Source organism: Anser anser (genome assembly GCF_964211835.1).
Source record: "Anser anser genome assembly, chromosome: 3".
Lineage (NCBI taxonomy): Eukaryota > Metazoa > Chordata > Aves > Anseriformes > Anatidae > Anser > Anser anser.
Window position 1 is genome coordinate 60,362,304 of NC_139722.1, and position 26,674 is coordinate 60,388,977.

Genomic DNA, 26,674 nt, shown 5'->3' on the forward strand with positions numbered 1-26,674 from the left:
TGAGTCAAGTCCTTATTTTCCAGACCAGCTGGCAAAACATTCATCCTGTGCTGACTAAAGTTTTCAAGTGATGTATACGTCGTCTGTACAGAAGTAATTTGAAAGCTCTAAATATAAACCACCATGAACCACGTAGTATTGTTTTCAGCTCTGTTGCAGGCACTGACAAGTAAGAGTATTCAGAGAGAACTTGAAAAAACTTTCTAAGTATTGTAGGTGATATTGGCCTGAGTAAAACAAGAGTATATTTGGCTTAAACATCGTGTTAGGAAGTCAGTATGGTGGAAAACTGGAGTTCGAAATGCAGGTTCTTTCTGTTACCAGCCACTGCATTTGACAATGTATTAATAGTGTCATTCCAGTGTAGAGGTAAGAAGGGAGTTAGCTTACCTGCTTGGTGTCCTGAGTCATGCAGTGGAAAACCATAAAAGTGATGTTGTTCAAAGTAGGCATAGGTAGACTTCCTTTGCCTGCATTTACCTGAATTGCATGCACCACTGCTGCTACTGATATTTGGGTATAGATGGTTTCAGGTAAGTGTCTGGGTAATGCTTTTTTTTCTTTTTTTCTCTTGTTTTTGTTTGTTTTTATTTAAAAACAACAACAACAAATCTTTCTGGAAAGCAGAGACTTGCTCATATTCCCCTCTTCCTGTACGTGTGCCTGCCACCCACAGAGGGCGTCCCACAGCACGCCCTCTGTGTTACTGGCTTCTGCCTGTGGGGTAACCATTCCCTGCTACAGAGGATCTGCAGGGTTCCCTTGCAGAAATGGCTGTGCCACACAGAGCCAACCTGTGGGCTCTGGTTCTGGTTCCAGAAGCCTCTTGATGCTACATGGTGGTGCTCAGCTATTGTTACCAGAGCGTACGATGGTTGAGGGAGGATGTGGGTAGTTGAGGATGTGGTATAGAATCACCTCCACTTTTAGCAGTTAGTGCTGTGGCAGGTGTAATTTTAGCTCAGCTGTAGGTTTTCACACGGCGCTGGTCATTCTTCTGGCGCTGTGTGCAGAGAGGATCCCCTGGCTGGTGGGACATGCCTGCAGGATTTACTAACCCATCGTGCTTCCCTGAAGGCAACAGAGTGAAAATATCCAGCTTGAGCAGCCATGAGAGATGATGAGCCTTTTATCCAGTTCTGAAATCTCTAAGCACACCTTTGTCTTGCCCATTTTCTGAGCTCTTTCAACCCTCAAAGCCTGACATGCTGTTCATGGCCCCTCCAGGTATACCTGCTGCCTTTGTAGGACTGAGCAGCTTGCTGCCCACACGTGAGCAATGTAATTCTTCCTTAGGTTTAGTGTTTTCAATTCAAATTTGCCAGTGATTCTCAGGCATTGCATTTTGGTCTGGTTCACTCATTTCACTGAAATAATTTTTCCATTTGTTTAAAACAGCTGAAGTGTCATGGGGGGGTGGGAAATGTAACAAAATAGATGACTTTTCGTGTTGACAACCTTAGACTTTTCTTTGTCAGAGCTGGAAAACTCATTTTAATGACACTTTCATTAGAAAGTTTGTTTGGAGTTTTTTTGTTTGTTTTTTTTTACAGCTTGAGAATTCGTGTTTAGAAAAAATTATCAGAAAAATTCAGGTAAACTCTGGGCTGAGACCTTGAAAGTATGATTGTTTCTTTTAAAGATTTACTGAAGCATTTCAGGGAGCATAAAGAGTAAAATAATTTTGGAAGTCTGGGATCACTTTTTCCTTTTACTTTCTTTTCAAAAAGGTCAGCTCAGTTTTTAAAGATTAGTGTTTTAGGCATGTGCCAAACACAAAACAGAGTTCTGAAATTTTCTTCAGTTGCTTTCTGCAGTTCGCTGGGAGGGTGGATAGAGCTTGTGTAATACCCAGTGAATTTAAACAGCTTTAAGTGCCAAGTTAAGACAGCGTGACTCCCAGAAGGTATGTGCTCCCAGAAGCCACTCTGTTTTACAGCTGGGTACAGACCAATGCAGATGCCATGAGGACCAATACAGGATATGTGATTGCACACCTGTAGGCATGGTTGCTTTTTATTTTGGATAGTTAGTGAGCTCCTTATCAGCTTCAGGGTTAGGCAAAATTATTGGGTGGGATAAAACGTTGTAAACATCTGCAGATGAAAGCCCATGAGGGACACCATGCTAGAGATGGGTGGTGAGGCACTGGCACAGGTTGCCCAGAGAAGCTGTGGATGCCCCATCCCTGGAGGTGTTCAAGGCCAGGCTGGATGGGGCTTTGGGCAACCTGGTCTGGTGGGAGGTGTCCCTGCCCATGGCAGGGGGGGTTGGAACTGGGTGGTCTTTAAGGTTCTTTCCAACCCAAACCATTCTGTGATTCTATGACATCCCTGGAAGTCTCTGTGCCATTCTCAGATGGCTTTTTGTCAAGCAGTGAAAGTTAAGTGTGGTGGGCTATCTACAGACTGATAAATCAGGAGAAGTTTTTTCTTTCCCCGTACTCATCACCAGTTAGATCCCATCTGGAATACTGTGCCCAGGTTTGACCCCTCCAGTAGAGGAAAGATCAGTGAAATCGGAGTGAGTTCAGTAGAGGACCACATAGGTGGTCAGGGCTGGAGCTCTTCTCCTGTGATGAGAGGCCAAGGGAGCTAGATGGATTCAGCCTAAGGAGGAGATGTCTTGGATGGGGATTAGGTTACACCCATAACAGCAGCCATCCCACAGTTCCAGGGATGTCATCAAGAAGATGAACCTAGGCTACATGGTCATGAGACAATGGTCATAAATTGAGCAAAAGAGATTCTTACTGGGCGTAAGGGGGAACCATCCTAGTAAGGATAATTGTTTGAACAGGCTGCCCAGAGGTGCTGTGTAGGCTCTATCCTTGGAGGTTTTCAGGACTCAGCTGTGTGAAGCACTGACCCTTCAAAAGGGCATTCTGTGTGCAGACTTCCAGCTCCTGCCGTGGGTGTGGTGGCTGGATGAACTCTTCTTCTCTGCCTTCTGCAGTTGCTGCGATGGGGCCTTCGTTCCAGGGGGAGGGCTGCGCAGAAAGCTCTTCCACACCCACGGATTTTCCCTCTGTGTTTATTGTACAGGCTCAGGCATTAATGTAACTGATGAGAGGAAAGTCAGTGCCAGGAAAGTGCTTGAGCCCTAACTTTGTGATTATTGACTTAACAAACTTTAGTGCAGGTGTTTTGTGGGTTCCAGTTCTTTAGCAGTGGATCCAGCTGACTCGAGGGTACCGTACTTCGTGCCTGAGTTTAGGAGGCGCGGGTTCCACATGAAGTGTTTTCTCTAATCTTTTTTGGCACTCAGCAAACTATTGCATTTCAGCCTTTTTTGTACCGTCTTGCATTGGACTTTTCCTTACTCAAAAAGGAGAAAAAAAAGTGGCACTTACTGAAATTACTTGCTTCTGTGAGAGTGTTGGACTAGGCTCAAAATGGGCCCGAGAAACTCTCCGCAGCTTAACAGTAATATTAAAGTGATCGTTCGCTAAGCGATTATTATTATTATTTTTTTATGGTGCCAAATGTCCTTTGGTGATATAAAAAGTAAAAATGACAGTGACAGGGTGGCCACAGTATATGTAGCCTTTGAAGTGCTATTTGCTTAGAAAATATTAAGGTAGTTCTTGGCCAGTCTCCAATATGGTAATATTTAGTAGGATACTCCATTTCAGTGTTTGGAAACGGGCTCTTTTACAGTAAATGTCTTGCCTGTGTTCTGTCAGTAGAGCTACCATTAGAGCTGGAGAGTTGTATATGTTTTGAATTCTGAAGATGCAATAAAAAATGATGTTTGTCAGATGTTTTCTTATTGCATTTGCTGTGGATATTGTGTAAATGCATCTGATTACAAGTACATATTATACTTGTTAGCCATTAATATATAAACAATACATTAATTGTTGCCTGATATAATCCATTTAAACAAAATGTCAGATTTTGGCCAAACTTAAGATCATAATCTTTTTAGTGGCGTTCTGCAGTCATCTCGTTTTTCAAGGAAGGCTTTGCAAATAGTTCTCATTGTGCATGTGGAGTAGTAAACCCATAATTTCCTTACTTTTCTTCATGTGGCTACCTTTATGCTGGGTATTGAAGAGAGAAACCATCATCTCGCTCTCATCCTGTAAAAAGCTAAGAAATATTCAGCCATTCCAACTGTGAAGGCATTATTTCCAGGGTTAACTTGTATTCATGCTTAACTTGTGCTTTGCTTCACAGTGCTTGCCAGTGTATCCTATCCCAGATGACAGAAGCTGATACAAAATAAAAACACGATCCAAAGAAGCCCTTGCAGGAATTAAGGTTTAGTCTGTATTTAAACAACAAACAAAACCCTCCAAACCAAAAGTTTATATAAAAAATCTTCACCGGGGAGAACAGGGGCTGCCTGTGTAGTAATTGTACTCGGGATTCATTCGAACTTTACTGCAGGCTAGGCTGATCCTTGCAGTGTCTCAGAGTTGCTGTCTGACCTGAGAGAAGGTGACTTTGTGTCTGGCTAGGCCACAGCCAGGTGTGACTGCAGCTTTCATAGCATACTTGAGCTCATTTTGAGCTTGGCAGGTTACGCAGTGCTACCAGCATGGACAGAACAGGGTGGCGCTTAGGACAGGCCATGAGATACTCTTATGTATCTGAGCTGGAGGCTGAAAACCATCTTGCAGGCTTCAGTCGCACCTCTGAGTGCAGCATACGAGTGCTTCTGGTTTTGTTGGCTACAGCTGCAGCACGAAGCTGGGGATCGACCTAAGTACATCCAGCTGTAGGATGTGCGCGCTTCTGTCAACATCCCTGGCTGTTTGTGTGGCTGAAAACATCCACGTTGTGCCTGGGAATTTTAGTTTAGACTATCTGCTGATGGATTAGACTGTAGTGTGCTAGGATCAGCCATTTGGTCCGCTCAGACCACACAAATGAGCGACGGGGTCTGTGATTAGGGCCATGTGTGCTCAGAGGTCCTGCTTGAGCATTTCTTTAATTTTGCAGTAATCGCCTACCTGTCAGGGACCAGCCAAGCGCATGTTGTGCTGGAGGAGGAAGTAAACCTGTAGGTAGGACAACAAGGCCAACGCAGGCAGTGGCCTTGCTGGCGAGGGACATGGTGAGCAAAGCAGATTTGGAAACACAAACCATGTTTGGCCAGTAGTCTAGACTGCCAGATGAGTCTGTAGTGATGAAGCAGGTCCAAGGTCAGGGAATAAAGTCAAGTATGTGAGTTAGGGTCAGGGTCTGGATCAATAGGGTGCTTGGCCAAGATGGACAAGGCTGCAGGGTGGCCGTAACCCAGCTGAGGCAGGGGACAAAGGAAAAACTGCTTAAATGGAGCTCCCAAAAGGAGTTTGGGAGAGACCCTGCTGAGGCTTCTGCTGGCTTTTTGTCAAATAGCTGTCTTTAGGGCTGGTTGGGATTTCCCAAACAGTGCTCTCAGCTGCAGCACCAATATCAGAGAGCTGGACCCCAGCACAGGCAGCCAAACTCCTGGGAACAGGGAGAGGGCTCTTGGTCCTGGCACCACCTCCTCTCAGATGCTAGAGCAATAAGGGACCAATTAAGAGTTTAAAGTTTAACCTTCTGTAGCCGTGGCTATTAACTTGAAATCGGAACAACTGTCTGTGTTGCTGTGTTAAAGCTCTTAGATTTCAGGTGAGGTCAAAGATAGAAAGTTATGCAAGGCTTCCTTCCAGCTTCAACTCTTCAACATTTTCCCTTGGTGTTCTTTCAGTGATATCAGTAGAATTACACAATGGCTGAATTGTTCTGTTTCCACTTACCGTGGAAGGTACATTTTTATCGATTTCAGCTGAAAGGAGGAATGGAGCACATTAAAGGTTCTGAAAACGTGGAAGGCTTGCAGAGTTTCTCGCTGTGGAGCCATTATTATAGATATTAATATACCGGTAAACATCACTGTGACCATACTCAGTGGAAACTGGCTAAATACTTGTGTTAAAGAATGCTGTAACAGAATTTGTCATTGTGGTGCATCACGGTGGTGTCCCGTGATGAGTTCCCGTGAATGAAACGTTAGTGCATGCTATTTTCAGAGAAGCTATTTTATAATGATCATTATTGGAATTTTGAAAATAACACAGGAAATATATCAAAACAAAGTAAAAATATGCTTTCTGCACTGAAAAAATAAATAAATAAACTTTTGTTTCCTGCACAGATGTTGCACAGGTCAGTTACATAAGAAGTTTCCATAAGGGTTCTTATACGGTAGGAGTGGATCTTGTTGTAAATGCAGTGTGGTGGAGGGCACATTCCAACAAGTAGAGTAAGTAAGGGCTTTTGGCTATTGCTTAACTCTTCAACACGGAGTGAATAAGATAGCTAAGGAGAAAAGAGAATTAATGGGAAAAGACGTAATATTTCCAGAACTGGAAAAAACTCAGATGTACCTTTTTGCAGTTCTCCTGTGCAAAGGTTTATAGGCAAATTGATCTAAATAGATGCTTTTTAATATGCAGTAGTATTTGGGCACAAATTTGATTGAGATACACATTATTTTTGTATTATTCTTAGAATCATAAAATGTATAACTTTTGATTTTGTGTAAGCAGCTATAGCAATAATCAAAATCTGTTATCTTCCATGGTGCTCTTTCTGTTTGACAGGATACAATGGTCCAGTTCTCAAGTGCTCTTCTGGCCGAAATACAAAGTTTCCATGTTGTGAAGTAACAAACGTTTGATAGTTTGCCTTTTTTTTTTTTTTGGAAGGACTACATTCAAAGGATGCAGAGGTAAATAATGGCCTCTCTGTCAGCCTTTCACTTTGGAAAATGTCCAAAGGAGCCAGGGCTAAAGGTGTGCCTGTGACTGGGTAGCAGTGAGCTTAGTGAAGGGTCATAGTCAATCACTCTGATACCTTATTTGTCCTGTCTTCTTCCTGTACCCCTTTGTGAATCTGTAATTTTTTTCCACTCCCTATGGTTTTACAGCATCTTACAGGATTTCTTCACTTGTTCTGTAAGGTCATGTCTTCCTGTTCAGCCTAAAGTTGCTGCTATGGCAGTAGCTCCAACGTCTGCAGCAGAAAAAATGGAGGTGACTGTGGGCTTACTTGGTATGTTTGGTAGCATTATCAGTACTCAGTTGAAGCAGCACCCTCTGTACACTTTTCTTGTTACAAATCTTATGACAGTACTATATATAAAAGCAGCTTTAGATTTATTCTTGAAAATAGATTTTTCGGAAGAGGAGGAGCATGAAGATGGCTCAAGGCCCTATTTTCTTCTCCACTTTTGCTTTTATTCATAGGCCAAGTGCAGCTTGCTTGGACTATAATTTTGACGTGACACAGCGCTGACAATTTCTTCTTTTTCTATGTGACCATGTTCTCTTGTGTCACTATCCCTAAAGTAGATGGCGGTCTCTGTCTACTGTGCTAAGTAAAATAATTGTTTTTGAAAGTATTGTACTATTTTAAGTATCAAGATCACTTCTCAGTCCTGTTTATCCTTAAGTCTTTATAAAAGAAAAAAAAATCTACCTGCTGATTAAATAGCAAAGTCAGCTGCTTTCTGGTAATTTAATTTCTTTAAAGATAAGTTACATTTCCTGTTTCATTTTTTTTTTAAACTAGTGTGTGCTTGTAATTTTGTCTCCCTCTAAATTTTCACATGGCAAGTAAAATGCTTTAAAAACAAAAAAAAGGGGTAAAATGCATGTACTTTGATACGAGCTTGTGTATTAATACTTTCCCAGAGAACATACTGTACCTATACATTTGGATAAGCAACAAGAAAAATATTTTAGAACTGAGCTGAAAGCTGCTAACTGTTTTATTTTTATATTTTTCTTGTCAAAACTAGACACTTAAATAGTTTTGGAAGGTACTTAGAGAGCTGTAGTATGATAACGTTTTCTGCTGATATTTCCCCCACCAAGTCAAGTCACAGCTCTTTGGTAAGCTCCTTGAAGGCTTTTTACGATACCTTACAGTGGCGTGAGCTGCCTTTTAAAACTTTCCTGTCCGTTGAATGACCTTAGGCTGCAAAAGTATGTAATAACAGTCTGAGATCATTCCATAGAAACAGCATGGGTAGATCTTCTGCATGCCTGTTTGAGAAGAAAAATAATCTTTTTTTTTTTTTTTAAGAGTAAATCCTCTGTTTAGTTATGAGGAGGTTTTGGGTGCAAACCCTGATACCCTGATTTTTGCTTCCACTGACTTCAGGGTAATTCAGTCACTTTCAGTGTTTCAGGACAACCAGCATCTGTGAGTCTCTGCTGCTCCCACTCCCCTGTGGGCTCCAGGCATGGAATGTGGATCAACAGAAGAAAGTCTTTGGAGAACATAAAAATATTTACTAACGTGGAAAAATGGAGATGAAGGAAGGAAGAAGGATGTGTGTGATGCACTTGTTTCAGTGTTGATTACTTCATTTTGGCCACCTATTTAGCTACGTGGCTGTACTGGTGTGGATAAAATATCTGCTTCATTTCAGTTTAGTAGAAAGTCTTAAATATCCTCCTGATTGTGAATAAAGCTGAGTTGGTGAGGGCTATCCCTGTTTAAAAATAGCTTTTATAAGCATGAGCAAATGTTCTGCTGCCTCCAGCAAGTGTAGATAAGTATTTTTTTAATCTGTACAATATGTTTTCTGCACTTTTAACAATGCTCTTTATAAAGACAGAAGGTGCCTCTGTTCTTACTTGAAATTCATTATATATTACTATGTTCTTTACACTTTTGCAAATTTAAATTATTTCTCAAAGATCTTTCAGTGTTAAAGTCCAGGTCTTCAGTCATCTATTTTAGACACACAAAATGGTGAAAAAAAATAGTAAGCCCTTCACAGATCCCAGTGGTTTCGGAAAATTCCATGGGTTTTGTAATACTGGCATTACCAACCCAGTCTAGACGTGCTCACTTCATAGACAGACATGACACAACAACTGCTAGAGTCAGTCGTGGAGGTTAGAATGAAAATCCATTATTTGCACAGCTTCTTTATTAATTACATAGTGGTTAGTTAATGGATGTGTCTCCAACCTTGGAGTGACATGGAACGCCAGGGATTAAAAAAGGAAGATGGAAAGCAGCTGAGTACATGGTAGGCAAAGAGTAAGGAAGGTCAGTCAACACAGGAAGAAAGGTAATCCACAATGATTATTCCTTAAAAGAAATATCCATGTGTTCTTTGCCTTAGAAAATACAAAATAGAAGAGTGGAGGGAGTGTAGGAGTGATGGATGAGACTAGGGAAAAGTGAAGAGAAGTGGACCATAGCAGAAGAACTTTGTTCTTTTTACGAAGGACAGGTGACAGCAGCTAAGGCTGGTGAGAGGTTCCCCTGTGTATCACTAGGACCTGCTGTGCAGCTGATCAGCCTCTTTGGTATCTGTACCTGCAGCCTGCATGTGTGCTGGCTTTGTGGCCCTTCCACCAGCTCACTGATCCGCCTGGTGGAATTCCCTTTGACTTCAGTTCTACAGAGAAGAGTGTCGGAAACGATCTGCTCTCTAACCATGTTATCATATTGCCATTTGCTCAGCTCAAAATAAAAGGCTTCTGAAATGTTTTCGGGATTGCAGTCTTCCAGACACACAACCACCTATTCCCAACCACCATAATGTTTACAAGGCAAAGCTTTTATTGCGTCCTCCCACATAAAGGAAGCAGTGATGGGACAGAGATTCATCCCTAGATGACAATGTTTCTGATTCCAAAACAAACTTTCTCAGAAAATATTTTTAAAACAGGACATTTTCTTCTCTGCAGTTGTTAGTGTGTTGGTTTAGAAGCTTTTCTCAAATATTTGTATTAAAACCAAATCTGACATTTTGTCCTAACAATCTCTCAAGTTACAGAGCATAAAAAGTTCATGTGCTACTTTTGTCTGTAATGAGGTCTGGTTCTTTAATTTTATTTGCCTTCCTGTTATGTTTTGGATTCCTATGCTCTTTCTTTATTGCACGTTTTTCTTCTCAATTCTTGCTTTTTTTTTGCGGGGTGGAGGGGATGGCGGGGAATGAGGGAGAGAACAGGAGAGGTATGGTGGATGGCTGAGTCTGGTGCTTGCAGCATGATGCTCTGGGGTTCTAACAAGGTTCCTGATAGGAAACCTTAAGCAATATGTGCAGCTACTTGTCTCTATATAGCAACGATAATAAATAAATAAAATAATAATAATAAAAAAAACTTTACACAGCACATTGCAGCATCCCAAACTTGAACTAGTCATATGCAAAATAGTTCAGGTAATATTAGTAACCTGCTGCAGTGAGGTCCCGTATAGCAAAGTAAATTAGTGCACCTTTGGGCTATAGTAGTGCAATGACTCTCTGTACCTGGGCAATCTTCTTTAAGAGATGTCTTCTGTTGTCATCTACAGAGCTGATGGTCTTGGAGCGTTTTCACTGACAAGGTGTCAACTATTAGTGTAACAACTCCTGTAGGACCTTTTACTGCTGTTGGCTGGGTTTAGTTGTTCCAGCAGAACATTTTTGTCATGTGTGGGGAATATCCAGATGACTAAAATCATTTAGGTTCAAGGTAAAGCTTTAGTTCAAAGCAAGTACACAGTTTAGTGTATGAAGTTACAGTTGACTGTCCCAGAACATTGTCAAATGCTTTGGCTCTAAGCTACCATCCTTATGAAGCCTCTTTATTAAGCTCTGAAGAAAAAAGAGCTTTAGAATTCTACAGTAAAATATTTTTAAGATTAAAATTTAAAGTAGCAGGGCTAGTGTTAAGAAAGCAAAAGCCAGAATATCCAATGTAATGATTCAATACACTTTTTCAGCTCTTCTTTTATTATAGGTGGACACAGTATACCAGGTAAGGATGTGAACCATGTTTGTTTTTCTTGTTTATACAAAAAATTTGAGAACAGAACTGGTTTATAGTAGACATGCAGAGCACTGGCAATGTGCTGTGATTTATGATGCACCGTGGTTTCCAGAGTATTGCTTGCAGGAAACATGAGTTGAACTATTTCATCAAAAGCATTAGCGTTTTCAAACCCAAAAGAGATTCATATGCCACAGTAAGTGTAATCCTTTCATGCCTTTGCTAGTTGAAATTAAGCACGTTCAGGAAAGTGTAAAACTGAAAATCTGAAACAATACAAAAATAGGTCTTTGTAACACTTGGTCCCAAAATCTCAGGATTAGAGTTACGCTCAGGATAGAGTGTTTTTTGTTTAAGGCCTGTTTGTGGTTAGACATCAGAGGATATTCTACTCTTTGAGCTTGGTAGCACTGCATGTTAGGAGTAGAGAAATCAATACGTCATCAACCTGAAATAAAATATTTTCAAGATGTCTTTTTATAACCAAATGAAGGAGTTTCTACATTCTGAATAATAATATATAAATAAAAAGAACAGTAACAGGTTTCGCTCTTTACACTGATTTTTCTGGGCTTTGAAGTCTAGCATCCGATGTGCTACCTACCTCACTGTGCACATACTTATCTACGTGGTATTTCAGATGGAAGATTTCAAAGGTCCAGAACAATTTCCATGGAAGATAATACTTTTGATACTGACTTTAAAAAAATCTTCTTGTTACTGCACGTTATTTTGCTAGGGAAAAAAATGGAAGGGAAAAATAACAGTGTAAGGGGTTTTGCAGTTCTATCATTCTTGACAACTGGATTATTGGATACTTGTTACTTTTCATCAGTTGTAGTGTATCTGGCAGGTGTGTTGATAACGCGAATGTTCTTATCCTCTTATTATTTTCCTTCTGTCAATTCAAAGAGATTTGAACTGAAAAAGTAATTATTTTCTCCTCTGGACATTATATGAAATAATTTAAGAAGACAGACTTGCCTGGTGCAGAATTCTAGGAAAAAGTTTGATCAGATCCAGGCAATAATTCCTGTTTTTTTTTTTTTTTTTTTAATGCTATATTTGTAGTCTTTAGTGAATAAAACTGTGTTATGAACTGTGTATTTGTTTTAAAAAAACACCAAAGTCTTTAGTTACTCAAGTGCTCATAGTCTTAAAAGGTACATTTGAGAAACAGTTGGGTGCGTTTTAAAATGTGGTGAGTTAAAATGTGATGAGGCAGTGGGCACAAACTGGAACACAGGAGGTTCAGTCTGAGCACCAGGCAGCGCTTTTGTACCGTGTGGGTGACAGAGCACTGGCACAGGTTGCCCAGAGAGGTTATGGAGCCTCCCTCTTTGGAGATCTTCAAAAGCCACCTGGACGTGGTCCTGGTCAACAAGCTCTTTCTGGCCCTGCTTAAGCAGGGAGGCTTGGACCAGATGCCCTCCAGAGGTCCCTTCCAGCCCAACCATTGATTTTTGCGGCATCGCACTCAAAAGGCTGATTGGACGTGGCTTTTGCTGATGGAGGAGTAGAAAAAATATAAAGACTTTGTGTAGGCACGTACGTGAAGTTTATTAAAGTCTGTCTGAAAATACTGAACTGTTGTTTAAAAGTGATTTTTCTCAGAAGATCCTCTTCCTGACCAGAAAGGTGATGTACATCCTCTGCTGTCTTTACCTCACCAAATACTTCTGAATAAGAAAGTCTTGTGCATTATTTTTCTTAAGGTAGTTTGCAAAAAGTCCTGAAAGACAAAGCACTTTATTACATTTTACATTTGAACAGAATAGCAGTCTTGAGTGCATTGCTGGCTTTCCTAGATTCCCTTTAATTACTGTAGGTGTAGTGATAATATATACACTATTCCTAAAGTTTATGGACCAAAATCCAATGCTTAATGAGGTTAGAAGCAATCTTGCCCTATATTTGAGTAGGCATTAGATCTTGTGTTAAAATACTGGGCATGAACAATATGGTGCTTGTTTGATAACTTTAATATATTGAGAATCCAAAATAAGCATGGTGATAGTTTCTGGTCAGTGTAAGACACTGTGGTCGGTCTAATGTGACATCCCACAGTTGCTTACCATAGTATAGACCAACACTGAACTACATACTAGGAAGTGGGAAAAGGTTTTCCTGCCTAAGAAAATTATAGGTATCACTTAAGGGCCAAGGCTTTTGTTTGTAGTCTGTGGTCAATGGCATAACTCGCTTCACTTTCTTAGAACAGCCTGGGAGGAAGGAAGAAGTGGAAGAAATAAAGTTTTGTAGAAAATGTATATGTGTCTAAAGATATGTTTCCTTTCCCTTCACTTCCCTTCCCTTCCCTTCCCGTCCCGTCCCGTCCCTTCCCGTCCCTTCCCATCCCTTCCCGTCCCTTCCAATACTTACTTTAAGTTAAGAAATTAAATGCACAGGCCTAGTCTAGAGAACCTTCATGCATGGGTAATTGACTGCAAACAACATTACTGCTTCTGCAAGTGAAAACTGTGTGTGAGTGGTGAAATCAGCCTCCTAATCTGCATGTTTATCAATTTCAGTACAACTGTGTAGCATTATAGAGGAAATGAATGCTATCAGAACCATTCAGTGGTCACTTAAGATTGTTTTCTTTTCCTTTCTGTCCCACAGGTACTCTGTGTCTGCATGTTAACGACAATCCTAGGATGTATATTTGGCCTGAAGCCGAGCTGTTCAAAAGATGGTAATTGACATGCCTTTTACCAGTAATATTTCTAAGCAATTCCTTTTTTTTCTTCTTCTGTAAATTACTTTTAATATTATCAGAATGTCACCCTTTCTTGTTACATGAAGAGGATTGGATGCATTGGTTGAAATAGCTTCACTTAGAGTGGCATGAAAATACTGGGAAACAAACCTCAGGTGTACTCAGTACCTGTGTACTTAACTGAAAGGTAAACTGATCCTGGCAGTCAGTGACTGGTCTGGCAGCTTCCTTGTATCTCAGCTGTCACTGTGGTGATGTCACGTGGCTGACTTTTCTCAGTTCACTATTTAAAAAAAAAAAAAACAAAAAACCAACACACAACAATTTCTATTCCATGTTGTCCTGGAACATTTATTTTTTCATCTTTTCCAGTCAACTATGAAAAAAAAGTTGTTTTTTTACTGGTTAGAATTCTAGTCTGAAAATGTTCCTTGTGGAATTCGTTTGGCTGTTTTCTGTCCTGAAAAATACATGATTTTTTTTTGCGGTTGAAATTTCTTCAGGTAGAAGGTTAAGAAACATATTTTAAGAAATTAAGCTTCACTTTGGGAACAACTTTATTCATGATGCAGATCTAAAGTAATTTCAAAGTTAATCTGTTTAACACACAGTCCTGCAATAATTTTTAGTGGAAGAAGGCTATGCCTTTCTCACATTAAAACTGAACAAAAAATAAACCAGCGAGCAGTACTCTCAAGTTTGTATCTCTGCGTCTGATTTGGAACAACTCTTCCTGTGTCTCAGGGTAGTACCTCAAACATAATAAAGTGCCATGTGGAGCTGGGCTTCTCCAATTCCTTGTGCTGAAGTGGCAGTGTTTTACATGAAAACAGTAATGTCAAGAAGGCATGAGCATAGGAGAGGTGTAGGTGCAGTCTGGATTTCAATTAACGTTTAATTAGTTATAGAAAGTGGAACATTGTCAGCCTCCAAAATGGAGATCTTGGAGGCTTTTGCAAAAGCATTTCACTGTTTGGGCGCACTAACTAAAGACACGGGTCCAGATTTTCTCTGATGGAGATATTCCATATGCTGAATGACTGTACCAATATCTTCTGGTGATGCAGAAAGGCAATTTCACTCACAACTAGAATTGTAATCCTTTGTTCCACTGCCTTCTGCCACAAATGAGATGCCACATTCCTACTAAAACAGAACCTTTTGTTCAACGTGATGAAAAATACTTTCCACTCAATAAGAGAAAATAAATGTATTTAGTTGGATCAAGACTCTTGGTTGTCTTCAGCTGCTGCTATTTTTGCAGCCACCTTGTAAGTTGTGGAATGACCAGCTGTGTCACTCCATATGCTGATCATACTCCTTCCCTTTGCATATTAATTGATAACACTATCCAATATTACAGTGAAAACCTGCAAAGGCCGTTGCTTTGAAAGGTCTTTTGGAAGCTGCCGTTGTGACAGAGATTGCGTCAAGCATGGAAACTGCTGCTTAGATTACCAGGAAACGTGCATAGAACCAGGTAAGGATAGAAAAATGACGGAGGCAAACTCTCATACTGCGTGACATGGGAGGGCCTTGCACTGTGAGCTCTGCTGTGGTCAGATGGCTGTAATCCTGACTTTAAATGGGCCGCAAGGACAGGAGAGGGGAGGCTGAGCAGCACGGTGGCTGTGCTGCCGGTGGTCTCCCCCTCTTCCTGCCCGCTCTGTTGCAACTGCAGGCGGAGGTGCAGTGGTGAAAGCAGTCTTGGGGACTCCTGTGGAAACTTCAGGGCTGTGCGTAGCTGTTGTTACACACCAGCAAAGCTTGTAAAAGCCCTGTGGGGGGAGAGGCTGTGAAGGACCGTGTTGCTGCACTCCCCCTTAAAAAGTGCAGGAAGAACCGTGACTGGAGGTCTCAGCTAGCTTTTTGTTTTCTGTGCTTGGGAGTGAGAGAACAGTGACATCCATTGTATTGTCCCTTGCATCAAATACACAGCTAGCACGTTCTGGGGCAGGCTGGGAACAGGAGTGGATTCTGCGTGTTGTGTATTTCTGTCTGTCATCACCCACGTGAGAAAGGGGAAGGACAGAGCAGCTCTGTGAATGCACCCTCCCTACGCAGTACCGTGCTGCTCAAGCCCTCTGCCCAGCTTGGGCATGACACAAGGGCAGTGTGCCAGCCTCTGGGACATGGCATGACAACAAAACAGACTGCAGTGGTGGAGAACAGTTGCAAAGTAAGAAGTTGTCATGAGCTACCAGGAAGCTGGAAGGCAGATGGGCAAGGGTGTGACAAATACCGTGGAGAAATTTTATGGTGAAAGATGTAAAGTATGGGTAGTAACACTAAGGACAGAACTTGACTGTATTCTCTAATGTAGTTTTGTCTTAATGCTTGATGCATGGTGCTTTTATCAGTTAACTATTTTTCTTCTTACCCATCTTTATAAGTATTTGTAAAAATTATGAACGTAGTCTTAGAAATAAAAAAAATCAATGTTTACTTTGTAGAACCAAATGATTAAATTGAGCTCAGATGCCTTCTTCAGCTAACTATTTTTCAAAGGTCCTCAACATTGCATAAAGCTTTTTGCATATTACAATATTTACATGGGATTTACCCTCCACTTTGTTTCATTATAGCAGTTTAAAGAATTCTTCACAAACAGGAGTGTATGTCTTACTACTCACTTACTATCATGTGTTGAATGATGTTTTTTAATTCAGTAGTCTTAATGTCAGTGGAGAATGAACTTATGATTTACAAATAACACCACATAACCAGAACCATAACAGATTCTGCTCTCTCTCAAAACTGTTAAGATTACTGACATTGGTAGAGTTACTCAAGCTCGGTATTCCTGGAAGTGAGATTACGTACATATGTTTGTTAACCAGATGAAAATGCTTTTAGTTTTCTAATCGTTAGTCTTGTATGAAGATTGAATAATGATTGTCCTCTACTCAAGCTTCTGGATTTGGTTTCCACATCTCAATTAAAACCATCACTTAGGTATTCAGTTCGAAAATTCACTCAGTAAATCACTCAGGTTTATCCTCACTGACAGTGAAGGATCTGCTTGTGTTTACAACTGATAATAAAATTTGTATCTTGAAATGATAAGATGTATTGGGATATTCTGTTCAGAAAAATAAATATGATTCACTAAAAAAAAATTGCTACTGAAAACAGCAATGAAGTTGAAGTCAGCAGGTCTTTCTGTCAGTTTACACACAGTAGTCTTGTATGATAACACAGTTATATCTGTGCGTAAGAGATGCTGAAAAAAGCTGTAATGCATGATGGTGATTGGTAAAATTCATTGTGTCTTCAGTGCAAGTCAGAGTAAGTTACTGTTTTTCAGTGTGTTCCAGGTATTCCAAATTCAGAGTTAAATTGGGGGTTTTCTTGGTGCAGTTGTTGTGGAGCTTGTTTATAGTATGCCAGATTAAATCCACAAAAATTACCATATTTAAAGAGGTCTGTAAAAAGACTCTTCCTGTTGACCTTTTATATTCTGTGGTATTTATAAGCATATGCTGAGTAGTTGTCTTCAGTCGGCTGTGCACTTGAATTGTTTAGCCATGGCTGTTTCTGTCTTCCAAAGCTTGCACCATTATGCATGCATGAAATACCTCAGGACTGATTTTCTGTGAGTACGCATTTGAGACAAAGCTTACCATTCAGTTTGTTACTTCTGCACTTACACTGGTGTTAACCATTGTACTGTCCCCCTCTCTCATCTATTTGTAGCTCATATATGGACCTGTAATAAATTCAGGTGTGGAGAGAAGAGGCAACCAGAATATCATTGTTCCTGTGCAGATGATTGTGTGGAAAAAAACGATTGCTGTGTCAATTATAATGCTGTTTGTAAAGGTAAGTGCCCTCAACAAATTTCTTTAGTCTCTCTTGTGTGTACCTGTGTTTATTTGAAAGGAGCAAGGATGTGGTATAATTTTAAAAACACCTAATGAAGTGAAAAACTTGCATTGATCAACAAAGGAATTTACTGTCTTGAAAAATAAATTGCACTCATTTGTTTTAAGGAGAGGCAAGCTGGGTTGAAGAAGAGTGTGAGGACATTACTGAACCTCAGTGTCCAAAAGGGTGAGGATATTGTATATTTGCATAGCTCTGTTCTTTGCTTACGTTTCATTTTTGAGATTATTTTCCCTTGTGTGCCTTCATGGGAGCTGCTTGCCTTTCTTATCCACAGTAGGAGCGGCTGCCAGCCAGACGAGCACACCTGTTCGGCCAGTATTTGGTCGCGCGTACTAACAGATCAGATTGCTCTACCCCAGCAGCACTCACGTATTCCAGCACTTGCTTGACTTGCAAGACATGCCTGTTCCCTGCCATCTCTCACAGCTGTGTTTACAGTCGGGGGAGCTCTCCCTTGTGCCAGCCTCACTATTGTCCTACATATGCTCCAACACATGCTGTCTCAGATATTCTGGGACCCACCCAGCAATCTCAGACTCCTGACTGCTTGTCTTCATAGTCACTTCTAAAGACCTTTGCCCTTCTGTGCCTGTTCCAACACCAGAGCTGCAAAAAGTGGGCAGATCACTGTCCCAGTGTCATCGGGACTGGGACAGAATTGTTTGCAAAGTGAGCTACTTTCTTTAGAAGGTGTAAAACATTGCACATGGGATCCTTGTACTTCTGTGGGGGAGCTCCATGTCAGGCCTGCTCCTTCAAGCTGCATGTGCCCTGTCTGAGGAGTAGATCATCTAGTTTATGGCTGTAGCACTTGGACTCAAGTAGTTCCCAGCCGGAAAATCAGCCTGCACTTCATGTAATGTTATTGCTGTGGGATCTTCAAATTAACATTAAAGCTTAAGTTTACTGCATGCTGTAGTTGAATGAATCGGGCATTAATAGAAGTGACTTAACCATTCTTGACTGAAAAGTGTTCCACTGGAAAACAAGGTTTGAAAACATGCTGTGGGGTTGAGTTAAGTTACATTCTTGTCTGAAAAATGTCAAACATCCCCCCCCAAATTATTTTGATGATTTTGAAATGGAATATTTTTAGTAAAGTAAAAACACTTCATTTTTTTCTTACATCATTACTTTTTTTACTTATGCTAAGATATGTAAATCATACTATATTTATTCGAGTTACAATATTGTCAGACAAGGTGTATTTCCTTTTGGCATATTTTTATACCAAATGAGCACTTTTCATTCTGATTTGGAACAATAACAAACACTGACACTTCACAACCTGCTTCAAGACAGACATTGGAGCTTCTTTCTAGCATTGAGCCCACGTCCCTGAGAAACTTCCACATAGGAGGTTTGTAGCCAGCCAGTTCTTAAACCTTTTATTATTAATTCCTCTTCTGAGGAATTAATTCAGGGCTGTGTGCTAGGAACTGACTAGGATGCTGTTTTCCTGAATGCATGATTAGGGAGTGATACCCCAAAGAGCAGATAAACAAGAGTGTTGTCCAGAACCACTGTCAATAGTATAAATGTCAAATGGCAACTCCTGCTAGTTAACTTGGTTGTATTTTTTTTTTTTGTTCCTGTTCAGTGCATGAAAGGAATGCATAGTTACTTGACTAAAATTGTTTTAATCCTGGCAAAACCATAAATGTTGCAATAAAACCCAGCCCAGGAAAGGGTGATGTGTGGTCAAAGTTGAATTGAGTGGTGTTTACTGAAGGCTCATCTCAGACTGTTAGCACACAGACTTCTCCCAAAACTGACAAGTCTGTAAACAATTCACTTCTTCCTGTGGCGGAGTAGGTAGGAGTGCAGGTGACTTTAGCTCAGTGCTCATTTTGAGGCCTCAGGATATTGATTCTGATTCTGTGCATATTAATACAACGTGTTGTTAAAATTTTAGTTGGGACTGCTTATATGCGACAGAGGATACAAAAACTGCAGTGTTCGATGATGTACTTAATCTGAGAAATCCCACTGATTTCAGTAAGACGGCTCAAATGCTTAAAACGAAGTACACATTAAATCTTTCCAATACTGGATTCTATGTTATGTAATAGGATTATAAGGGGCTATAAGATTTCAAGAGTCATCTAGTCCTTCCCATTGTCTCAGGAGTGAAATACTACTTTGAGATTTCAAACCTTCTTAAGCACTTTATCCTACTGCTTAACTAGATGGTTTTCCTGGTGTTTAGTATCTTTTGCTGTAATTTAAGCCTATTAATACATGTGCTGTCTTCAGTGAGCTGGAAGAAATAGCTTTGCAGTTCTCTCCTATGTATTTGAAGGTTATTATTTACTTTCTCCTTAATAATTGTGTATTTGTGCTTCCTGTTGAGGCCTTACATACATTTAATGGAAAAGAACATTTTACTTCCTATGCTTTATGGCTGTGCGTAGGCAGCACTGTATGCCTGGGGGCAGTAGGCAGTAGGAAATTCTCTGTGTAGTATGTTTAGCTTTTTGAGGAGACTTTTTTCTTTTTCTTTTTCTTTTCCTTTTTTTTTTTTTTTTTTTTTTAAATTGTGGTCTAACCAGCCTTCTGGGAAGCAGGTCAGCTTGGCAGCATGGTCCACAGTTCTGGTCTGTCGATCATCCAGGCTGGTGAACCTGCTAGACCACAGCAAGCTTGTGTTGCCTGCGTTATGTTTCCATAGAAGCCAGTTTATAGGAGTGGATAATTACCACTGCATTTCCTTCAGTTTGGAGTCAGGATGTGACTGTGGCATACATATTTATCCAAGAGCTGTGAAACAGCCTTGTCATACGGCTTGGACACAGCCAGCATGAATCACTGGCAGAGCCAAAGCTTGGGCCTCTGTACTCTCATGTCTGCTTGCTCATGATAACACATTTTTGACGGAGCAAAAGCTAAGCTACAAACAGAAAAAGTCACAGAAATCACTGATTTGCCTCAGAACTGAGCTCAGATCTGTTTGTCTTGTGAAATAGAGCTTTATTCAAAGGGGATTGCACTGGAGTTCTTCCAAAGAATGCAGTTTAACATGGCCTCTCAAGGTTCATTTCCCTGACTATGGGACAGGTCATTGACTATTTGAGTTATGTATTTGGGAGTATACAAAGAGCAAAAGTGCCGATATCTCTAGCTGTGGCAATGGTCTGTCTTGCCAAATATAATTTATGTGCATGAGGTGATATTAGATGGATTTGCAGACAACTAAAACATGTATTCAGTAGTTGGTTTACTCATAAATGTTAAGCCAGGCACAACTGCATAAAGTCCCTGTCTAAGGAGTTATTTTAAATTTGTTTTTAAGTTAGACTTATAGGTAGGTAATATTGAACAGTCTTTGCCTCGAAGTTCATATTTTATTGCAAGAAACTTTGCAGTGAAATTTTTTAGACCTCTGCATTGGAGAGAATCAATTTGTTTGAAAAAAGTTAAGTATTTGTAGAAGTTGCAGAAATCAAAATCTGTGGTGCAAAAAAATATCTGTAATATGGGCAAAGGTAGTACATGAGGTTTCCCTGCTCTTTTCTGCTAAAGACTTCCATATTGGCCTGAAGGTCATTCATTTCTTGTTCCTCACTTACTGTCTCTACTAAGCTTTCCAAAAGACAGTATTAAATATACCATACAGATGAAAACCAGGCCACAAACATCTCTGCTTTTGTGAGATCCCACCTGGAGTAGAGTTCAGCTCTGGGACCCCAACATAAGAAAGATATGGACCTGTTAGAATGAGTCCACAGGAGAGCTACAAGGATGATCTGAGGGCTGGAGTATCTCTCCTACGAAGACAGGCTGAGGGAGTTGGGGTTGTTCAGCCTGGAGAAGAGAAGGTTCCAAAGAGACCTCATTGCAGCCTTCCAGTACCCCCTATAGGGGGCCTACAGGGAAACTGGTGAGGGACTCTTTGTTGGCGAGTACAGTGACAAGAGAAGGAGAAATGTCTTTAAACTAAAAGAGGGTAGGAACTGGATGGTCTTTAAGGCCCCTTCTAACCCAAATCATTCTGTGATTCTATGTTACAAATGCATCTTAATATTTTATTCTGTCTGGGGAAGGGTAGGCTATGTTCTGACTAATGAAGTCATTTTAGCTGAACTTCTTCCAAAAGCTTCCAACTGTTCATCCAAAAAAAAAGGAGAGACATGTTCTGGCTGCCTGACTAATCTTCAGTTTAATGTGGTCACGTTTGTTTTAGACTAAAATAAGGCTTATGAATGTTTTACTTGTCAGTGTAAATTGTTGTTTGGATTTTTTCATGCAGTACCTCAATAAAGAAATTGTCAACACTTTATAAATAATATTTGTCTTCTGTCATCACTGTTCTATTTTGGGAAACTAAAGTCCAATAAAAATTTTAAAAAACATTTTCATTTTACAATTTGTAAACAGAAAGGAAAAATGAGCTTCTAATTGGCATGTAAAATATATTAATTTCTTTTCGACAAACTTATGTTTTCAGTGGTTGTTGCTGCACTGCAGTGCTATTGCAGCCTCGCATGTCCTCATTTATATGTTCAACATAGGATATTTTTTCTTCAAGGAAGAAGTTACTGATGACTATTCCATCAGTGATGCAATGTTTTAAGAACTTACAGTTGGAGAGAAATTGTTTGAACAGGGCTGAAGTTGGGAAAACATAGGTCCTGTGGAGACTGGAAGAAGAGAATTTATTTTTGCTTGTTCCAGTGAAATCAGTTTCTGGATTTATCTGCCAAGTCCAGGCTGAAATATTATTATAGTGCTCCAGTTATAGGACCACATTTTTCAGTTAGGAGGTTGGTAGTACTTCTGGTACAGAAGGAGTGGAGATTCAGTTCTTATTTGGTTAAATAATCTTTATAAGATGAAAGGAAAAAATATGTATTATAGCTGCTGATTAAGGAAAATCTAGTGCACAAGTTATGTTCAGAGTTTTGTGCAGAAGATAAGTTCTTCTAAATAAAGGAAAGCCATGGGTTAGCATTGCCTTTTCTCTTTCCGTTTTCATACCTTGAGATGGAAAGGATTGGGTGAGGCTCCAGTGGAACTGATTTCAAGATAGAGTACCAAAAAACCCCAGGCAGATTATGTGAGCATCTTGGCTTATGTTTTATTGTGTGTGTTTGTGAAAATAGGCCTTGTCAGGGTGTGTGTGTGTGTGTATGCCTTACCTCTTCTAGCAGGATACTTATGCCAGCCTGCAAAGAAAGAGGACACAATGGCTGTCTTGCTTGCTGCTGTGCCAGCCTGCAAACCTTCCTGCTTCAGAGGACTAATTTCCTCAGCCTGGTTTACAGTCCCCTAAGGAACATCTCCAAGATTCTTGGGAAAGCTTTCTTGAAATAAGTGATAGGAATTTATTTCTCAGTCTCTCTTTTAATACTTGAATTTCTGTTTGTTCAGATTTACCAAATCTCCGGTGTTACTGTTTTCATTGGATGGCTTCAGAGCAGAATATTTGCAGACGTGGGGTAGACTCCTACCTGTTATTAGCAAATTACGTGAGTAGTTCCCTTGTCTAAGCAATATCATGCTGTTTTACCTCCAAAATCTGTGGGGTTTGTTTTTCTGTGTATGCTGCTATTACTACTCTTTTAAATCCTCACTGTTCTGTGGAAATTCATATTTTTGCACCGTAGAACAGCTGTGCAGACAGAACTGGAGGTGTGTGGGGGTGGAAGGGCAAGGAGAGGGAGGGTATGAGGGATGGGCTTGCTAGGCTTTGGATTTTCAGAAATACCTTAAAAAAACAGTTAAGCAACAATTGCTATATTTCAGAGATGGACACTTCCTGTTGTGTGCTTACTTTATTTATGTGGGGGGAATTAGAAGTAGGAATGCTTTTTGCTCTATATTGCATATTGTCTCATATTTAGATGGAATGGCTTTGGAGAAAACAGAAAGTGAGATAGAAAGCACTTCATTCTACTTGAAAAGGAAGGTAGAGAAGGAAGATGATATGGAAGGGCTGGTATGTAGCATAGAAATGTGATGAATCTGAGAAAACCGTATAACAAACATTTTCAGAAGAAATGAGAACTCCATTTCTCATATGTATGTTTTTTCTCTGGATTTGGTAGTGCCACTACTTTGTAGTGTCTAAGTAACTTTAGTTACTTTTCCTGTCTCCATTTTCCTGTGGTCTGTAAAGAACCGATGACATTTCGTGTCTGAAAAATATGCCAATCTTGCTGTCATTCATAAATTACTACCTGGTATGACTGGTTTCAGTTTGACTAAAAATAAATCAGTAAAAATACTTGTTTTTTGTACAGTGGTTGTTACAACTTGATCTGTTCCAGAGGATAACAATTCACAGATGTATTTGAGGTTTTAGCTTTTTTTTTTTTTTTTTTAATTGAGGCTTTGAAACAATTTCATAAGCTGCAGTTATTGAAATTTTCAACATCTTGAGCATTGAGAAGAGAGGTTGGCTATTACAAATGGTTATAGCTCTGGCTGAGATACAAGATAGTGGCATCACAAAGCATCTGTAGGACTTCCAGGCTGCGATGTCCACTGCCGCATACAAAGTTTCTGCATTCTTTAGTGTGGATAGGCTGCAGTGCAACTTTTTGTGGTGACTTCTATAATAAACTTGTATTTCTGTTTCCACTGAATCCATGGTAAATTTTGACCACTAAGCAATTGAGTTGCCTCAACCAAATCCTTCAGTACCTTTATCAAAGGCAATTCACCTCTTCAGAATCATTGAGGTTTTTTGTGGTCAAAACTTAAATTGTTGAAGATTTTAAAGCCAGAATGTCTAATAATGTTTTAGAATAAAATAAAGAACAATCTGGGGAAAAAATATTATTCTGTATCATCATTCTCCATTACTCTGGAGAGACTAAACTAGTAAGTGTCCAGAAAGACTTACAATTTATGAATGGCAGGACTTATAAAACCATGAACAGTTATTCACATTACCTAATGTGACTACTTACTGTTTCCTTAAATTAGGACATTGCTAAATCCCTGGATTTTATTCTTTAAAACACTTGATGGCAAGTGCAGCATTCTATTATATTCCTCATTTATTTCCTGATACTGACATATGAGAGAAAATAATGGTAATATTTTTAATTCTGTCACTAGGGTATAACTCTGATGTCTCCATGGAGATTTTTGTTAGAGTAAACACCTATGAGGCAATACCACAATTTCACTTTTAGCAACTTTTATTATACACACACACAGAGTTATGTGTTGAAGGTGGGGAATTCAGAATGGTGCTGAGGCTTCTAAGGGAACCTAGATAGAGCCATTATGTGTGTTATGGGGTTTGGAGAAAACATGTTCACATTCTTCTAGACTGTGATATAATAATTTTAAAATAAATCCTCCTTTTGTCTTCAGTTGTCTTTAACTAAGACAACAAACCAAAAATAGGAATGATACCCCCTACAATTCTGGACAAAATATGTTTTAAGTGTATTTTTCTCTAAAACAAAACAAAAACAACCAAACAAAACCCAACCCACACAACAGCAAAAAAAACCCTACTATTTAGGAAAATAGCCTCAACAACAGATTTGGAAGTGGTTGAAATGCATCAAGTGTGTTGCCATACCAAAAAGGGTGAAACTGATGATTTGTTACTTAAGAACATAAAGCTGGAGAGAATGCCCATGTAATTTGAGAGGGGTTTTTTGGCTGGCTTGGCTTCTTCTTAATTAGCTGAAATGGGTTATTTCAACTGAGACCTAACCCAAAGCCCTAGCCAATGAGTTCTAAGTGCCTTGGCATGACACTTCTTATGTTGTTAAACCTTTCATTCTATTTTATTTATATATGTATATAGGTAACCCAGAAGGCCAGTGAAGATTGGTCTTCTTTCTATAGGGATCTTTAGGATCTGTTGAAAAGTTTTTGATTATCACGTTGTATTTTTAATGTTGATAATGAAGGCTTTTTTTTTTCTTTTTTTTCTTTTTTTCTGAAAATCAGGTCCCACACATTTGCCTTAGGAAATCTAACTTGAGTAAACTTTGCTTAAGTGTTTTGGCCTGGCTAGTGACTTCATACTAACAAATACTACTATGCACAAATTTTCTCCTTAAGAACCTTTTTTTTTTTTTTCTGTCAAGATAAAGAAAACTTTGAGATTCATTCTATAATAACAGCTTATTTTTATTAATATACTTTATGTATATATGTGTGTATATATATAAAGAAGAGAGAGTGCCAAAAATAGTGATTTGACGGGTGATTGAGAAAGCCAGGGCACCACTGTGGTGGCAGCTGTGCTGTCTCACCTCTGAGAGCTCCCATGGTGAAGTAGCTAGTTGGTCTCAAGCTGCTCATTTTACATACCGCTCACCAGGGCAGCTTTGGAGGGTGTGATTTCTTTTATTACCCATTTTTACCTATGCATGTGCCTAGGGACTGTAGGTCTTGCTCGTATGACCATTGGAGTCAGTCATTATGAATATCAAAATTTTGTATTCCTAACATTCAGTCAGCTTGTAAATGAATGTGGGAAGAAAAATGAGGTATTAACACCAGAAGTCTGAAAAACGAAAACTTTTTAGAAGCATGATTTAGAAAAAAAATAATAAAACGTATGTCTGCATAATAGAAACTTGCAGAAATTTTGTCTGTAAATTTGCTGTTTTTCCTTCTAGAGAAATGTGGAACATACACTTCCAGTATGAGACCAGTGTATCCTTCAAAAACCTTTCCCAATCATTACTCCGTTGTTACAGTAAGAATTCATGTATATTATGTTTGCACTACCGAAGAGACTGTTCATTATCAAGTTGTCTCCAAGGCAACAGTGTTTTTTTCTTTTTTTTTCTTCCTTCCTGTGTGGATTACTAAAACTACAGGATTTTCCCTCCAGAATATGGAAATGTATTTATTATACTCGTTGCATAATTTAGATTGTCATTGTATAACACTATAGTTAACTGCTCAGATCTAATCTCTTTAACTAATCCAGTTCTTCTGAGACCAGTTGCAGGAATTCCCATATAAATGTAAATCATGCCACTTTACCAAACCTCATTTGTAAAACCTCATTCCAATAAATTGCAGAACTATCTGTTCTTAAAGTCAGGAGTGAGAGCAGCTCACAGTCTCTGCTGTGAGAGCAGCAGAGAATTTAAATTGTCAGCCTTGTTCCGCTTCTTCAAGTCATCTTGGCATAGCCCAAAGACATACATGAAATGAAAGGAAAGATCTGAGTATCATATTAGTGTTGGCTCCATGGTGGACTGTACCCAAACCTGGATAGAATTATCCCAAACTTGACCTTGTGAATATCTTCACCTCCTGTGTATAAAGGAAAAAGAAAAAAGGAGGTTGTCAGCACTGAATGCAGGGCTGGAATCCCG

At 39.6% G+C, this 26,674-nt stretch overlaps 1 protein-coding gene and 1 long non-coding RNA gene across 3 annotated transcripts in view; both read left to right on the top strand.

The window, feature by feature from the left end:
* The window catches only part of ENPP1 (ectonucleotide pyrophosphatase/phosphodiesterase 1), a 55,465-nt gene that overhangs the window by 1,278 nt on the left and 27,513 nt on the right, over window positions 1–26,674 (top strand). For both annotated transcript variants that reach the window (XM_083830692.1, XM_083830693.1), the window contains 6 exons: window positions 13,385–13,457; window positions 14,845–14,961; window positions 17,178–17,303; window positions 17,474–17,534; window positions 22,740–22,837; window positions 25,964–26,043. In XM_083830692.1, coding sequence (XP_083686818.1) covers window positions 13,385–13,457; window positions 14,845–14,961; window positions 17,178–17,303; window positions 17,474–17,534; window positions 22,740–22,837; window positions 25,964–26,043 — 555 coding nt within the window. The remainder of the gene's footprint in view (window positions 1–13,384; window positions 13,458–14,844; window positions 14,962–17,177; window positions 17,304–17,473; window positions 17,535–22,739; window positions 22,838–25,963; window positions 26,044–26,674) is intronic.
* LOC310897266 lies at window positions 695–9,854 on the top strand. The gene is made up of 2 exons (XR_014582169.1): window positions 695–6,708; window positions 8,165–9,854. It is a non-coding gene; the product is annotated as an uncharacterized lncRNA (long non-coding RNA).